Below are 18,486 nucleotides of genomic sequence, written 5' to 3' on the forward strand. Positions count from 1 at the left end.
CACCTCGGTGCCGCAGCTGGGCGGCGCGGGCGGCAACGGGGCGGGCGGCGGCGCGGGCGCCGGGGCCTCCGGCGGAGCGGGCGGCGGCCAGGGCGCCGCGTCGGACGAGCGCAAGAGCGCCTTCTCGCAGCCGGCGCGCTCCTTCTCCCAGCTGTCCCCGCTGGTGCTGGGCCAGAAGCTGAGCGCGCTCGAGCCGTGCCACCCCGGCGACGGCGTGGGCCCCACCAGACTCTACCCCGCCGCCTCCGACCCTCTGGCCGTGAAGCTCCAGGGGGCCGCGGACCTGAACGGAGGTTGCGGGGCCCTGCCGAGCGGTGGCGGCGGCGGCCTGCCCAAACAGAACCCCTTCCTCTACGCCACCGCCTTCTGGCCCAAGAGCTCCGCTGCCGCCGCGGCGGCGGCCGCGGCGGCCGCGGGGCCCCTGCAGTTACAGCTGCCCTCGGCGCTCACGCTGCTGCCGCCTTCCTTCACCTCGCTGTGTCTGCCCGCGCAGAACTGGTGTGCCAAGTGCAATGCCTCCTTCCGCATGACCTCCGACCTGGTGTACCACATGCGGTCGCATCACAAAAAGGAGTACGCGATGGAGCCCTTGGTGAAGCGGCGGCGGGAGGAGAAACTCAAGTGCCCCATTTGCAATGAGTCCTTCAGGGAGCGCCACCACCTCTCCAGGCACATGACCTCGCATAATTGACACGGAAAGGACCCTGGCTTTCCACGCGCGCACAGTCACAGTCAAGCCACCTACAGGAAAAACACGCGAGGACATCCACCACCTCCTTGTGACCTGAAACATTGCACCCAAAGACAGAAACACACACACACACATACACGTGCCACCCCAACCTTCTCATTGACCTGTTTACCCGAGACCTGCATTATACACGCAGACACACACACGCACGCACGCACACACACGCACGCATACAAGACAGGATGGTGGATTTTTGATTGGGTGGGTTGTTCGAGGGGTTTTCTTTTGAATGCACGCATTTTCACTTTCCAAAAACAAAGGTACATTTTTAAAAATGTCATATATTGCAACATATTGATGCATTTGTCATACGTTTCTACTTAAATTATTAAGCACTTACGGTTTAGATGTAATAATTATATGTAAGGGCAAAATTTATTTTAGATATAAAGTAAAGGAGGAGGGTGAGATGCTTTCTGCATTTCTTGATGACAGTTTGTGTTCTTACAAAAAAATAAAATAAATAAAAAGGGGTCACCATTCAATTTAAGTTTCCAGGGGGAAGTGCATGTATCATGAAATGATTATGGACTTCAATGAAGAATGTCATCATTATGTAAATATGTATTTCCTTTTAATACAAAGTGTAATTTTGTGCCAGTGAAATGGAGTCTGAATAGTTATGTGTTTCTTTTATCCCTGGAAAGATTTATTAAACTTTATAGATTATCCAGGTATGTTGGATGCTTTGACAATAAATGACTATTTTCTTCAAAGCAATTATTTGGAAAGTGTTTTTAAATACTTGTTTTGTAGCTCAGGGCTACACTTTGAGTAGATACCACCTATTTTCATTGAGTCTCTGAAGACAGGAGATAGCAAAAGAGGGATAATTAATCCCGTCCCACTTATATTTATTCACTCTAAGCCGATACTGAGCCTAAAAGGGAGAAGACAAAGCTTGATTATTGTTGGGAAAATCTTTAGCTGGAAAGTGGTGGTCTTCTTCATATAAGGACAAATCATTTAGACAAAGATGTCTGCCATGAAGCTAGCCTGTCAGTGGGATGTCAGCATTCTTTTCAGCAATAGGGTAATTAGCATCTTCACGAGTGGCCAGAGACAATTTTCAGGCCTTGATCAGAGAAGCCAGATGAAAGGGCCACTTTAATTCTACTAAGTGATGCCTACATGGAGGAGTATCTTGTCCTCTAGAATCCTTCAGCATTCTGTCACTACCTATTAGGAGGCCCAATGGGGGAGTTTCTTTAGAAACCAAGGTGACATGACCATGGTAGTCTATGTATTGCGGGGCTCAGCTTTCCCTCTAAACGCTTGAGCAGCTGCACTGCACAGCCTTTGTGGGGTGGTAGTGGGGGGGGGGAGAGAACCAGTCCTGGAGAATTACCATACAGAGGATTCTGAGAATTCTCCTCTTTCTGCTCTTCTTCTTATGAAAAGTCTCTCTGTACCCTTCATATATGGACAATTCTTAGTTAAGTTCTTCAGCAACCATTAGGTGCAAAACCAAATAAATGATGAACCTTAGTTCTTACAGTAGCATGCATTTAATCCATTAATCCACAAACACTCCACAAACACTCCCCTAACAAATACTACACTGGTTTATCTATCACAGGAGGTATTCTTTCCTATTTTTTCTTTATTCACATCTTGCCAGCCCTCCCCTATGTCAGAAGGACATCTGTGAAAAAGTCTGAAGAGAGAAAATCGCATATTGTCTGAAGGCATTCAATGGTTCCCTCTCTAAAAAGATTTTAAAGCCTTCATTATCTTAAGGTGACCACAGAACAAGTTATGATTAGGGCAGGGATCAAGTAAAGACCAGGGGTAGGGCAAAGAATTGTATCCACAGTGTGAACCCTGTTTGGCAGAAAAGTAGGTTGACTTTCTTATCATCTAAGTACTGTTCTGTGCCACATTACTCAGAGGCCTGTTCTCAGTTTTCACAGGCAACAGTTGGACGATGTGAAACACTAATCCCCAGTAAAGTGGAATGAGAACATACCAAAATTTCAGTTCTAACTGTTATTCGTGACTAACATGACTCTGCATCATTACTGGCATCCTTTGATTTAGCTGCATCTTGGTTTTCTCATCTACACAATGAGTGAGGCAAGTTAAACTACTTCTAGCAATGGGGAATTATTTTTGCTAACGGGCTAATCAGGTGCCAATTAAATCTAAAGGGGAATGTGTAGAGAAAAGACCAAGAATCGTCATGAAGCAGATTCAATGGCAAGAAGTGAGAAAGGTATTTGGAGACAAATGAAACATGGGCCTCAGGAGATCCTTAAATCACAATGCTTGAGAGGCTAACTAAATTGTCCATACCTGAGATGCTAGTGGATCTTTCGAGCAAAAGTATCTTTAAAACCAGCCCACCAACAAACAACACAGGTTGCTTGGGGCCTCACTTTCCAAAACAAACAACCCCCCCACCCCCCACAAAACTTAAATGCCCCTATGTTTCTGTTCCAGTCGTCCAGAATCTCCTCTTCACCAGCTGGCTTTGTTACCTATTGGGGATTCAGAGATGAACTTAGGTCTAGAAAAAGGTAAGTAGATGCTGCTTTTTGTAAAGTCTGGAAACATGTAGTTTGAAGGATATGTGTAGATTTCCCTTGTGTTTTCTTCTGTATGATCGTTAATTTAGTCACACTATCAGGAATAATGCTCAATCTTGGCTGAGCTACGGCCCAGGCATTGCAGGTAGCTGTGTTCACAGCAGACACTTGAGGGCTGGGCTCCTGTGCTGATCAATTTGCCCATGAGATCTTTTTGGCGGGAATTATTAGGGGAAGGGTGCTCAGAGCTAGTCTGCCTTCAGCCAAGGCAAACAAGCTTTCTGATGTATCTTAACTCTCTCCACGTCTGAACTTTCTCAGATGAGACTTTCTAAGATTCCATAGCCCCACCCATCTGCCCAGCTAGCCGAGGTCACTGAGGCCAGGGGCATAGATGTCTGCTCACAGCTGCAAAGGTAACAAGGTCACAAGGTCATGCAGGCTTGCAGCTGTATTGGTCAGCTGAAGTTCAGGCAGGTGGCCTGAGCTCACAGCCCTGAGACCGAAGGTTCTAAACACTGGGGAAAGGGAAATCAACCGGTTGCTGCTCCAGGATCTGCTCTGTCCCAATCGGGGGCAGAATACCGGGTGCCTAGGGCCTTCGATCTCCAAGCGTGCTCTCTGAGCAGATTCCTAATCCCTCTCCTCTTTTGGCTTTTGTCAGTGGGGTAGGCTAAGGGCGGGGAGAGGTGGGGGGGACGCCTGTATTTCCCAGGATCTGCTTGCAGGGTATGGTTTACGCCCATAGGCTGGGCAACTGAAGGGCCCCAGAAGACACGCAGATCCTGCACCTGTTCCAAGGCGTTTCAGAGGGGAGACCGAAACCCGACCCGCCCGAGAAAAGTTCCCAAGGTCTCGGGCCCACTTCTAGGTTATTCGGCTCTTGGAGGCCCAGAGTCTCGAGTTTTGCAGTGGCCGCCAATCGCGCCAGTTCCAAGCACCCGTCTGCCGCCGCAGTTCCGCGCCGCGGTGGACGGGGTGGGGGTGGGGGACAGGTGTTCTAGCCCTAGTTCTGCATTTCCCACCCCGCACCCCCAATCTCTGAACTGCGATGCACCGCTTGCTCTCCGTCCTCTATTAAGTTTTCCCTCCCCGCAGCTTCTCCCTTAGGCGCGGTGACCAGTACCCGGCCAGGAAGTACTCCCCCGCCCATCCCGATTCCGAGGACCCAAGCCCTAGAGCGGCCTAGCCGGGTGGATCCGGAGCTTCCTACCTCTCGCTCTCTTTCCACCCACTATCCGTGCACTCCCCTTTGACAGCCAAGACCTTGCGGAGAGCCAGAGACCGGTCCCCTGGGGCAGACCACTGCCGACTCACGGAGCTTGGGGCCAACCCTCGAGCAAGGATCCGGCCCCGGGAGGTGGGGGACGGGGGCGGGGGGCGGGGGGTTAGATTTAGATTTTCTTTCTTTTTTCTCCTTGCCCAGTCCCGTGTTCTGAAATCATTACTGGCTCCTACCGTGGTGTCTTCTGTCTCCCCTTACCTCAATCCCTCCTCACCTCCATGTCTCAAGCATTTCTGAAGATTTGAGACATTCCTGGAGTTTTTCATAGAAGCCTGCCCTTGCTGATTCTCAGCCATCCAGGCAACCGACTTTTCTGGGAGCTGCACCAGCCCAATAGGAGACTTTACTGTCAATTTACTGGGTATTGAGGACTCCCCCACACCTGATCTGGGGATTCAAAGAGATAGACAAGTGCCAGTTCCCCCCAGACACACACACACACACACACACACACACACACACACACACACACTTCTACAACAAGTTCTTCCTAGGAGAAGAAGCAGTTTGCCTGGCTTTTGAATTGATATGCTTTTGGCCTTGCTTGGAAATGTCATTGTCTTCCCTTGAAGGCGCAAAAACACCTCCGCCAGGTGTAATAATTTTAGCCTGCTCAGAAGTTTTATGAACTGGAAATGGAATGAGAAGCTGGGCCACCTCCTTTTTCTCTTCCACATGCATTTTGGTTGAGAGGTCGTCCATGAGGCCTAGAATGTTGAGGCTGGAAGCCATCTCTTAGACTAGTGGGCTTGAATGCCCCTGACTTTGTAATCTGGTGGGGCAGGGAGAACAGACATTTTGACTCTCTACTTCACAGATCCCATCCCTAAGAGAACTTTAGTTTTTCTTACTTTAAATTAGAACTTAAAACTTTTCAGGAGTGCCTGGGTGGCTCAGTTGGTTAAGCGTCCAACTTCGGTTCAGGTCATGATCTCACGGTTCATGAGTTCAAGTCCCGAGTCGGGCTCTGTGCTGACAGCTCAGAGCCTAGAATCTGCTTCGGATTCTGTGTCTCCCTCTCTTTCTGCCCCTCCTTTGCTCACTTTCTCTCTCTCAAAAATAAATAAACATTAACAAATAAAAAAAAAAAAAAGAACTTAAAACTTTTCAGAAACACATCTATTCTCCAGTGGTGGTAGATGAGGAAACTGAAGAAAAAGTTCTATAAAGAAATTCTTTTTTTTTTAAATCTGTAGGATTAGAGGTCTGGTAAAGTGTCCTATGTAAATAGCTAACCTGGTTATACTCACTATTATTTACTTATCCCTTTTCAAGCTATGTGTGTATGTGTGTGTGTACTGAAATATATATGTATGCATGTTTTTACACATGGCATATATATATATTATATACACACATATATACTTATATATACCAGTGTATATATCCAATTTAGTACACACGTACACAGGCACACAACAGGAAGGCATTGTTTTCAGTACTTTTCATTTGTCGATTTGGATTAATTCTCACAACCTACCCAAGAAGAAGCCTGCTAAGGGCTCCACTCCTTCGTGTTTTAGGATTGTGTGGTGAGTATGGCTGTCATCTTGGAACAAAAAGGTGAATCTAATAATACATGGTAATGGAAAGAATAATGACTTCTAAGTCAGACGGCCTGCTCCAAAATTTGTGGCCTTTCCATGCATGCGTCTCAGTTTATTTTACTTGAACTTGTGAATAATACCACCTCTGGTCTTATCACACAACTGTGTCTTGAATAGCAAACCAAATCATTCACGTAGAAGCTTTTCACTTATTATACATGACTGTCTTCCCTGTTGGTGAAAGAGATATGCTTTTAGCCTTAACTTACTTTCCTTAGGTGGTTAGGATGCTTTATTACCTCTATAAGAAATCTTTTGTGATTTTAATTTCCTTTAGTGATCTTTGCTCGTTTTTAAGCAGAAGTGGGAGTAACAGCTGGTCTGATTTTGAGTTTTGATCTGGCAGGGACCCCTGACTCCAGCTCAAGTTTCCTAGTGTTTTTAAATGGATCTTAAGCGACAGTGCATTATTTCATTATACATTTCCTGGCTTTTAAAGAGATTTGAAGGATACATACAATATCTTTTTCTTTTTCCCAAATTCTTCAGGAAATAAACTCTTCAGAGAAATATTAAGATTTTGTGTGTGTGTGTGTGTGTGTGTGTGTGTGTGTGTGAACCAAGAAAAGGAATTACATTTGGAAGAAAAAGCCATGGGACAAACATAACTATCAGTTCTTTATCCCTTCACTTGTCTGCAGATGTCCAGCTACCAATTCCACATTCTTCTCATCCTTCTCCCCGCCTCTGGAGAAAAGCAGAAGTGTGGGTTTCAGGGGAGGAATCCAGAAAACGGTCTCACCCTTGACCAGGATCCCAGAGCACATCTGCTCTGGGGGTTGAAATCTGGAGAAATGTAGCATGATTACACTCTTGTCTGGGGATTCATCTCTGGATGGGTGTGCCAAGGTTACACCATCCCTTGTAGAACTCAGAGTAGCTTTTTCTGTGTTTAGTTACTTTTTTGTGAAGTGTGAAACTTTTTTAAAAAAAAAAGCTTTTGATGACTTCTTTTCTCCCAGACAAACAAATGAATTAAGATCTGTTTTCCCCTCTGGCAAGATTTCACTGGGTCTTTGAGAAAGACAAACATAGCCTAACAGCGACACCCAGCCCAGAAATTAATGCAAATCATTCAGTTAAAAACTCTTAGTATCCCTAAGCTTCTGTAGGCTCAGGGGTTCAGTGTGGGAGCCAAATGAGGATGGAGGAAAGAAAATAAAGGGACTATTATTGCAGAGTCACTCTTAGAAAGAGGGGTAAATTAGAAGTTCCCATTAAAATGCTGCTGGAGAGAGTACAGGTAAAACTATTTACTTTAGCAGAGTTGGTAGAGGTAAATAGTGACTGCCATGAAGCTTATCCTCATAGACAAGTAATCTGCTCTCTGAGTTCCAGCTCAGAACTTCCTTCTTCTGCTGCCTCTGCCTTTAGGCTTTATTAGTTCCCCCTTAGTCCTTTCCCCTCCAGCAAAGGGGCGGCATACCAAATTCCCACTGGTATGAATAAATAGCAAAGAAAAAAACGTTTGAATTTACGTGAAGGTATTTTTCCCTCCATTAGTTTACTTTGAGCTTCATTTCTAATTTTGGAACTGTCTAAAGAAGGACGAGGCGTTGTTATGCAGCAGAACTTCTCTTCCTGGGGTGATAATGCTTAAAACGACTTCCAAATCAGAAGTTTTTTTTATCTTGAGGCTGCACTTGAAAGTATTTATTAAGCTTCCAAACATGCCTAAACATAAAACCAGAGAGATATTTAGAAAACTTACCTCTCAAAAATTGAATTCCATGCATAGTAAAGATAATAGCATAGTAAAACAAGTTTCATCAAGTTACATGATTGCCAGCAGCTCACATCTGAATTTCTTAAATCCTTTAAATATTCAAAATACATTTATTTTGATATTAGGCCAATTTTTTTTTTTAAGTAAGGTCCACACCCAACATAGGGCCCGAACTCACAACTCCAAGATGTAGAGTCATGTACTCTGCCGACTGAGCCAGCCAGGTGACCCAGTATTAAGCCAATTTTATGACAGTTCAGAAAGAAGGACTTGGGATTTCAGATACCACAGATTTCTCTCTTCTCTGGGTTGGTGGCTTTCCCTTGAACACATTTCAGGAGAAAGAATTTAAAGCTTAATATGTACAGTTTCTGAGTCGCTGTCACAACTCTTTACAACAGCCTGCTCAGGGATCCAAGAGCATGGTCAACTGGCAAGACAGATAAAGATACTGAAGAGAGAGGACCTCTGATAATGACTTCACAATTTCCTTGGCCCTAAGGAAACAACTCCAAAAGAAGGTAATTTCTCCAAAACTCCCATTCTCAGAAATTTTCATTGGAAATGATAGATATTAAGAGCTCACACAGTAGTGATAATAGAAAATTAATATTTCCCAGAAAAGCAATAATGTCTATGGGACATTATAGAGGAATATATTCCTTGGGTAAGAGGTCTCTGTAAATCATCTACTAACTGTTAAAAATGCAGATTCCCAGATGCACTTCCAGAAATTGGATAGATCTCATTAGGGGCCCAGAATCTTGTGTTTTAAGTAATCATCCTAGGTGATTCTAGACCAGTGGTTCTTTTTTTTTTTTAAAGATTTTTCTAGGAGCGCCTGGGTGGCTCAGTCGGTTAAGCAGCCGACTTCGGCTCAGGTCATGATTTCGTGGTCTGTGAGTTTGAGCCCCGCGTCGGGCTCTGTGCTGACAGCTCAGAGCCTGGAGCCTGTTTCAGATTCTGTGTCTCCCTCTCTCTGACCCTCCCCCGTTCATGCTCTGTCTCTCTCCATCTCAAAAATAAATAAACGTTAAAAAAAAAAGATTTTTCTAAATGTTTATTTACTTTGGAAAGAGAGAGAGTGTGGGGAAGGAGCAGAGAGAGGGGGACAGAGGATCTGAAGGAGAAGGCTGTGTGCTAATAGCAGTGAGCCCAAAGTGGGGCCTGAACTCACAAATTGTGAGATCATGACCTGAGCAGAAGTCAGACACTCAGTTGACTGAGCCACCCAGACACCCCCAGAACAGGTGGTTCTTGATCCACACTTTGAGAAACACTGCAAAGGGTTTAAGCTATAATTAGCCCTATGGAAACAAATTAAAATATATGAGTACCTCAGTCTAGAACCTTGCTATGTTTCTGAAATACTGAGCCTAAATTGAATTACAGTGTTATAAATATACAGTAAAAATAAATAAATAAATAAATAAATAATAAAAAATAAAAAAAATATACAGTAAAAGTTTTTTTTGTTTTTTTTTTTTTCAATCTTCAGTGATGCTTTTTGTTTCAGATCAATTTTTAATTCCTGGTGATTGATAACATGTCAACATTTTGTTCTTTCTTTCCCATTCAGACCTGGGTCATTAGTATAAACAACAACAAAAAAATGCATAAATTCATAAGAAAGCCTCTGTTTAAGAAAACTTTTAAGCTCAATCTTTATGGACTATTTTATTTTATTTTATTTTTATTTATTTTTTGAGAGAGAGAGGGTGCAAATGAGTGAGGACCACAGAGAGAGAGAATCCCAGTAGTGGCAGAGAGAGAGAAGCAGGTCTCACCCAAAGAGGGACTCCTGCTCACCAGAAGCAGGGCTCAAGCTCACCTGATGTGGGACTCGAACTCACGAACCATGAGATCATGACCTGAGCCAAAGTCAGATGCTTACAACTGAGCCACCCAGGTGCCCCTATGGAAAGATTTTTAAATGTTCATGGATCATCACCCCTTGAGGGGTTTGCTTTTTATTTGGGGGGTTTTCAATAATTCGGGGTTTTCTAAAATTGTGTTACAACTTATTTGTAGATGTCCGTTCATGGCCTTCACCCATCAGGCTCTGACACTAAACTCCTAAGGACTCTCTCTACCCATGGATTTTGAATGGATAATAGCAACAGAATTGACAATCTCTTAAGCTAACAGTTTGCTCCCTGTTCCAACTCCCCAATCGACCACTGCTGCTTCTCTGACAGCCCATGCCTGCACAGAGACTGCTATTTTCTGATGGTGAGTGAGTCTAAGCCACCAGCCACCAGCTCGGGCTACAGAAGCTACTGGTGCCCCGGAAACAGACCCCTCCTCTGCTGGCTTCATCTCACTGAGTTTGCTAACTTGTACTACCATCTCCATTAGGGACTCGGATCTAAATCCGAGGGGGTGGGACCAGAAGAGCCTAGTAGCACCAGATGTAGTGCAGCATCCACAGTAACCCATCAGCTCTGATGTTGCCTGTTATCCCTGACCAGGTTATGGGCTCCTGAAATGATTTTTAAAATGTAAACGTAGCTATAAGAATCTTGTCCTAGCCTACTGGGCTTCTAGATTTGTCAGGATATGCCTAAATTGAAAGATAGGTATAACCTGAAACTGAGCCAGAGCTACAAGATGATTTTAGGTCCCTACAGTTCTTCATTAGCACAGAGAATCCTGCTAAAATAATTCGATTAAATTGCAGGAGATGGAACGTCTAATCTGCTTCTGGCTCTGCCATTCCCCAGCTGTGTGACCTTGCATGAACTAACTTCTGCAAGCTCCGGTCTTCTCACCTGTAAAATGAGAGTTAGATCAGAGCTTCTCAGACGTTTGGGTTATAATAATTACTAGGGCACTTGATAAATGGATTTGGCTCCATTTCTGGAGTTTCAGAATGAAGGCAACAGTGGCCTACGTATAAGAATTTGCATTTTAATAAACTCTCTGGGTGATTCACTGTCCACATTTGGGAAATATCTGTCTAAACCAGTGGTTCTCCACTCTAGTCTTCTGTTAGAAACACAAGGAAAGTTTTAAAAAATACTCTTGACTGGTCCCACTCCAAATCAGTTTATCAGAATATCTGATGGGGTACCAGGTGCATCTGTGCTTTAAAAGTTCTTTTGTGCAGCAGGGGTTGAGAATCAGTGGATTAGATAAACTTTAAGGTATTTCCTTAGGTCTAGAACTCTGACTTTTAATCTGGGATTCTTGGTTCTATACCACAATACCTCTGTTTAGAAATATGGACTGATATTCATATTCATATTCATACTCCTCAAATTCATATGTGAAAGTCCTAGGCCCCTAGTACCTCAGAATGTGACTGTATTTGGAGATGAGGACTTTAGAGGAGTAATTAAGGTAAAAGAGGGCCATAAGGATGGACCATAATCCAGTATAACTGCTGTCCTTAGAAGAGGAGATTAGGACATAGACAAGACAGGAACAACCATGTAAGGATACAAGGAGAAGGCTGCAATCTGCTCCAAAAAGAGAAGCCTCAAAAGAAGCCAACGCTGCCAGCGTCTTGACCTTGGACTTTTATGCTTCTGGAATTGTAAGAGAATAAATTTCTATTGTTTAAGTCCCCCAGTTTGTGGTGTTGTGCTATGATGGCCCCAGCAACAAATACATTAGTTGAATAGTTTTCAGAAACCCAACTGACTTTAAAGAAAATAGTTTGTCTTATTATTGTTCAGAACCAATTTATCTCTTGCACGGATACAAATAAACTAAAAAGAAAATGATTTAATGAGTATTTTTTTCACAGTCCTGATTAAAGATAAGCTGTGAAATAAGTAACGCAATTTAAAATACTATGACCTAATTTTGAGGATGATGTTTTAAGTTGACAGCACTAAGAAAATTTCCAGGGTTTTTGGCTACTAATCATAAATAGCAAGCCTGATTTTAATTAAACAATAAATTACTACCAAATTTTTAATGTGGTCATGTAAATTTAGTGTAAGTTTTAATTATGAGTATACAGGAAACAGAATTTATTATTTTAATTTTAATTCTGCGTTTTATAAGACAACCCTGTCACCTATCCAATATATCTCTAATTTCTCATGCCTCTTTCTTAATATTTCCTTAGTCTTAATTTTCAATTGGGTCTACTCAAAGAGAAACTACTCAAGTATTTTCAACATACCCTGGAAAAACATATTTAGACTATAAAGAAAAAGATATATTGCCACCTAGTGGAAAATAGGCTGAATCATTTGGTTGTCATTCAGTTTTTAAACCACAAAATGCTTAGTACAAGAAATGTTTAAAAATGTTCTTTGATCTTGAATAACTACACTTTGTTAATTAAATGATGTCTTCCACATTTAGCTTCTATATTATTTTTAACTTTTAAGTTATGTATTCTTTATTTTTATTTAGCAACTACTCATATACAAATGCTACTGTTATATGATGAGTGGTTAAGTTGAGCATAATCTTTCTCAAGGACAATTAGCTAAAATGACAAAGGTATTTACCGGCAAATATAATGAATATTTACTATGCACAGAAGGTTAGAAGTATAGCAAATGACTATATGATTAAACTTGGACGAGCCACAGCTCTGGACCTGTTTCCTTATCGGAGAAAAAATGGTATTGAACTACACAACTGATCAGATATTTTCAATTATAATATGATCAGATCATATACCTATAGTACATGCTTATAGTTATTAAGCTCAGGGTCTTTTTAAGAATTATGTGAGTACCCAACTTAGTTTAGGGAACAGTGTTGGTGAGTTAATAGGTGTGTGTCTTTGGAATAACATTGCAGCACAGAACTAAAAGAAGCTTGTTAATGGAAAGGAAGTTCCCATCTATTTATTTGGTTGCCAGGTTCCCAGGGTTGTTTTTTAACCCTAAGAGTAAGGTGACCTGGCTAATTTTAATTTCTGCAATTACATTCTACCCAGCTAAGTTATCCTTGCAGCTTCTATTTGGTTATAGCATCCTTTATTGTTTCCTGTCCTAAACTTTTAGAAGGTTGCTATTAACTGATTTACTGTTGCTGACCTTTAATAACCATGAAGGATGGCATTAACCACTTGGTAATTCTATAAGTCTTTCTTGCCATAGGCCAGGAAAGGAAAGGAGAGTTTAAGGACACTTCCCTTTTAATAGCCTTTGGTATGTTCCAAGAATGTCACAAGCCTTAAGTAGTTAACCCTACTATGTGTATGCCCTCTGGAAAGGTCGTATTTCAAATGATGTGATTTTGGGAGCTTAATTTATCACATTATTAACTTAAATTCTTGGATACAATCTTGTTCTCTACAGCATAAACACAGAAGTCTTTCCCTTTCAAACAGGAGGGGCTTCATGTGAAAATGTCAATATGTCTATGGGACATAAGGAAGTATGCTAAACTAGCAGGTGTCATGAAATACTATAGGAAGGTAGGTTGTTAGATTCACTCAACTTTTAAATAATTAGATGTGAAAAACTGCATTTATACAAGCACTAATAAAATAGAGGACATAGGAAAGATTGATATCAAACTTCTGTTTGAGACTTTGTCCAGAGATAAGGTACTCAAGAAAGCTAATTATATGATTTCTAGTAAATTCCTTTCTTTCTTCCTTCTTTTATCCCATTGAAGAAGAAGAAGAAGAAGAAGAAGAAGAAGAAGAAGAAGAAGAAAGGGGGTGGGGGAGGGGGGAGAAGAAAAAGAAGGAAGAAGAGAAAGAAAGAAAGAAAGAAAGAAAGAAAGAAAGAAAGAAAAGGAAGAGAAAGAAAGAAAGAAAGAGAGGAAGGAAGGAAGGAAGGAAGGAAGGAAGGAAGGAAGAAAGTAAGAATGAAAGTTAATTTCCCAGAGCACATTTATTTTGAATAAAGTCTGGGAAAGTTGCTTTTAACAACTAGGAGGAACAGAGAAGACTTCTAGTGTCTCATTTTTGCTTCCTAGAAACTCATTGTATGTTCACTTTAGTAATATTTATTCTCAGATTCATTTTGTAGTATTTGTTGCCCATTTATCTATTTAATTCCTTTTTAAACAAGCAACACAGCAGAAAAATAATGTTCTAAGTCTCAAACACCAAGCTGGAAACTACCTGCCTTCTTAGAATGAACAACTGTCTCTACTCTATTGCTTTTTTAATACAAATAGTTTAGTAACCAGATCTACCTAATTTCAGAGGTAAAAAATTCAGTGAATAAAGTGAAACATTCTTTATTCTATCAGATTATATGGCTGCCTCACATCACTTTCATTATCAATGTTGCCAGCTTATTATGTGTCTTGTAATTCCTTAGGTAGGTAGCTTTAGCAATAAAATCTGGAAGAGGATCCTGTATGCCTGAAATAACAGTTGGATGGAAAAGGACAAATTAAAGATCATGACACATGTCATTAAGGAAGCAATTTCAGTAGGTTTGAAAAAAACCCTCTAAGATTGATCTACCACTTAAATTTCAACATAATTTAATATATCTGTTTTGTTTTTTTTTTTACCACATACATTTGTCAACTGATTACTATTATTATTTTCTTAAAGATAGCATTTTCCCAGGATGCCTGGGTGGCTTAGTTGGTTAAGCGTCTGACTTCGGCTCAAGTCATGATCTCACAGCTGGTGGGTTTGAGCCCCGCATCAGGCTTTGTGCTGACAGCTCAGAGCCTGGAGCCTGATTTGGATTCTGTGTCTCCCTCTCTCTCTGTCCCTCCCCTGCTCACGCTCTGTCTCTATCTCTGTCTCTCAAAAATAAATAAACATTAATTTTTTTTTAAAAAAAGATAGCATTTTCCCTGTATTGTACTGCAACAGTACTAAATAGCATATGTAATGGTGAGATATGCCCTCTCTAGTAATCTAAAATTAAAATATTCCATTTCAGTTAATGAAGGAATCCTAAGTGCAGCCTCATGAAATGATTCTCTATAGGGTAACTTTGTTTTGACTACATTGATTTTTTTTTTCTTTTTATTATCCAAATGCACATTCATCTGATACACATCCCAAGAAAGTAGAGTTAAGAAAGTTAAAGGTTTGGGCACCTGGGGGGCTCAGTCAGTTAAGTTTCCAACACTTGATTTCGGCTCAGGTCATGATCTCACAGTTGGTGAGTTCGAGCCCTGCGTGGAGCTCAGGGGAACCTGCTTGGGATTCTCTGTCTCCCTCTGTCTTTGCCCCTGCCCCATTCATGCTCTCTCTTTCTCTCTCTCAAAAATAAATAAATAAACATAAAGAAAAGAAAGTTAAAGGTTTTGTCACATTAAATGAGAAGAGATTTCTCAAGTCATACATGTTAAATTCTAAGCACTTTCTCTGGCTCATAATTGAAAGAGGTTGCAATATAATGAAATAATTTGGAAATATGGCTGGTATTTAGAATTCAGAGTGCTAAGATGGTAAAATGTCCCAGAAATATAGGCAAAACTGACAATGATTGTTTCAGACAAAATATTGGTCTGTTTAGGTGTAAAATGTCTTATTAACCCTCAATTCTGTTGTACACATTTATGCATATGTATGATAACAAACTTATTTGTATTCAGCCAAACATCCATTTGGCAAGCAGCGTAGAATATTCTAGTGTTCTAAGAGTTAAATGCCTCAGAGATTCAAAGTCTTCATTTCTTTCTCAAAATCTCAAATCAGGACAATTTTTTTGACCTCTTATTGCTGCACTCTAAAAAGTATATTAATCGACAGGCTACATCAGGTACCTGAATGCCTTCCATATCTGCCTTAGAGATAGAGCCTTCATTTGGGGTTCATATCTGATATCTTTACTATCTCTGTGTGCTTCAGTGGATGTATTTGGTTTCTAGGTGGCTTGAGAAAAGTCACAAGTCTTCATTTTAGTTTGTTTTGTTATTGATTTTTTTTTTTTTTTTTTTTTTTTAGATCACAGATGGAACGAAACTGAAGTCAGGGTCTAGAATTATTGGCTAGGCAGCTAATAAAAATGATCATTCAGACATTGAGATTACTGGTGACTTAAGGAATGCCCACCCCCCTTCCTTGCTTTTCTGGGCTATGTTGGGATGAACAGCAAAAACAAGGAGTCGTGGGGTCAGAAAGGCCTTGGCCTTACCACTCAGTAGTGTTCTGTTGCGATGTGTCCTGTTGGCAAGCCAACTTACTTTTCTGAACTCGTTTTCTCCCCTATAAGCTAGAATATTGACAACCATACGGGGTTGTTATCAAGATTGCAGATAAAAGCATGGAGGTCTACATAGTAGGCACTAGATACATGAAAATTGTTATTTTTGTAATTCCCCTTTATAGGCCTTTCTGAATTTTCCATTTTCTTGTGGTTTCTCAACTTTACGGCTGTCAACTCTTTTCTGCCTTTTGTGAATAAAGGGAGGCATCTACTTTCTTTCTGTAAGAAGAAGATGTTGTTGGGAAACTATGAAAGGAGATATCCTGGGATATAAACTGTTTCATTTCCTGAGAACTGCAGGTGAGAAACTAAGACAAAAGAAGTCAGAGTCTGAACCATGGGCTCCTCCACTTGTCAGCATAGATTCCCTATCTCCCCTAAATATCTTGGGGAAAAATCCACTCCCCAGACTCCTTTGGAAGCTCACCACTCGAGGGAGCTCCCTTCCCTGGTGGTCTGGTGGAGCCCAGGAATGCTGGCCTGTACGGCACAGCACCAGACCTGTTTGCTCACTCATGCTCAGAGCGAGCAGTGTGGGAGGTCTTGATAAGCTGGCTACTTAAGGACGTAAAATACATTCTGAGCATTTGTACACACTGGTGATACAAATTACCAAGTGGTCGCTACAAAGTCTGTATTCAAAAATAATGAAAGCATGGATTTTATTAACATATTATCATTTTGGAGCACTAAAAATGATTCTATAGAGGACATTTTCAAGTATTTATGTTTGACTTTGGAAAAGAATTATCCTATCTCTTTAAATAGCCTTTCAAGTCTCCTTATTTCTAAATTACCTAGGTGCCAGAAGAATTTGAACCAGTAAGGATAGAAAACTCAAGGTTCTGTAGTTTCCATTCTAAGAGAGTTGAGGAAAGAGAAAGAACAAAACACGGGATCAGAGGGTAAAATTCAATCCTTGTTTAATTTAGTTTCAGCCCGAATTAAATTGGAAGTTGTATATGAAAAGTAAGTGAAAGTAATACTAAGCTTAGACACTTCATTCCATTTAATATTTCTTTGAATGGGTGTGGGGTTGAACTAGCAGAGGTTTTCAACAGTTACAGAAATCTCAGTAGTCCTATAAAATTATATTAGTTGAGGAAGACCTATCAAGTTCTCCTTCTAAAAATCTCCTAATCTCAAGGTGATTACTGATTTGACAATTTTCTTGGGTTTAGAAAAAGTAAAAGGATTTATTCAGGGAATTTTCTATGCTCTTTGGAACTTGCACAGAATTTCTATGTTTACTTGGAAACATGGTTTCTGAGTACACTTTCTTTTTACTCAATGAGTTTCATCTTACTTATTTTGCTGTCTAAAAAATGATTCTTTCTCCTTCTTTTTTAAAGAACTATTTTATTGTGCTTTTCAAAGAGAAATCTCATCTTTTTTTTTTTTAATTTTTTTTCAACGTTTTTTATTTATTGTTGGGACAGAGAGAGACAGAGCATGAACGGGGGAGGGGCAGAGAGAGAGGGAGACACAGAATCGGAAACAGGCTCCAGGCTCCGAGCCATCAGCCCAGAGCCTGACGTGGGGCTCGAACTCACGGACCGCGAGATCGTGACCTGGCTGAAGTCGGACACTTAACCGACTGCGCCACCCAGGCGCCCCGAGAAATCTCATCTTTAATGTGGTGAGGATCTCTTCTACTTTTACTATTTCATCACAGTACTATAAATCACTATTTCATTTCCAATCTGTGCTTTTTAACAAATTTCCTTCAAGATCTTGAAGTTGGAAAACAAGGGGTGCTGGTTTATGGCACTTATTCAGCAGAGGATCTGGGCTCCTGGAGAGGATTAGCCTTATTTTAGAATGTAAGAAACCAGCATATGCCGTGGGGTCAGTCTTGCAGAGGTGTGCCATTGACCAGCAATGTGGGAGGTAAAAGAAATGAAATATCAGGCCCACAAATGCATGGGCTAACGAGATCTCACCAATCACGTGTCCTGAATCTAAACTGTCCTAATCATACTGAAGATGCTTTTTTGGCCCATAAGTGCTATTCCATATGTGAAAAGCACTTTTTAAACTTTATGTTATTTTTAAATATGTAACATATCAGGGGAATTCGTGAACTTCTTTTGTAATAATGCTTTTAAAACTTTGGAAGCAATCACAATAAATACAATGTTGCAGTGTTTTTAAATACACCATCCAGATTCCATGTCCTCAGCAACTTACACTCATAATAAAAACTTTTAGTTTTTTTTTTTCAAAATAAAAAAACCCAGCTTTATATAGAAAGCTAGTCCACTAGAGGTCACTTTTCAACTTATTTCCCTTAAAAACAGAAAAATTTAGCTTTGATTCCCGTCATTGAATCTTTTTTTCATGTCTCTGTTTCCATTGTTGGAAATTTCGTTTCTTCCCAGAAAAAATTTCTGCTCTTCCTCAAATTTGTTTTTTTCAGAAATCTTTCTGACACTGGGGTCATATATTCTTATATATCAAATATATTTTCTACTGTGACTTTTT

General features: G+C 41.0%; 1 protein-coding gene across 1 annotated transcript in view; it reads left to right on the forward strand.

The window, feature by feature from the left end:
* The window catches only part of PRDM8 (PR/SET domain 8), a 6,722-nt gene extending 5,365 nt beyond the window's left edge, over positions 1–1,357 (forward strand). Inside the window, exon 5 of the mRNA XM_049630709.1 lies at positions 17–1,357. Within this exon, the coding sequence (XP_049486666.1) occupies positions 17–691 (675 nt within the window). The 3' untranslated portion in view covers positions 692–1,357. The remainder of the gene's footprint in view (positions 1–16) is intronic.
* The last annotated feature ends 17,129 nt before the right edge of the window (positions 1,358–18,486 follow it).

Source organism: Panthera uncia, chromosome B1 (assembly GCF_023721935.1).
Source record: "Panthera uncia isolate 11264 chromosome B1, Puncia_PCG_1.0, whole genome shotgun sequence".
In the NCBI taxonomy this organism is placed as follows: Eukaryota; Metazoa; Chordata; class Mammalia; order Carnivora; family Felidae; genus Panthera; species Panthera uncia.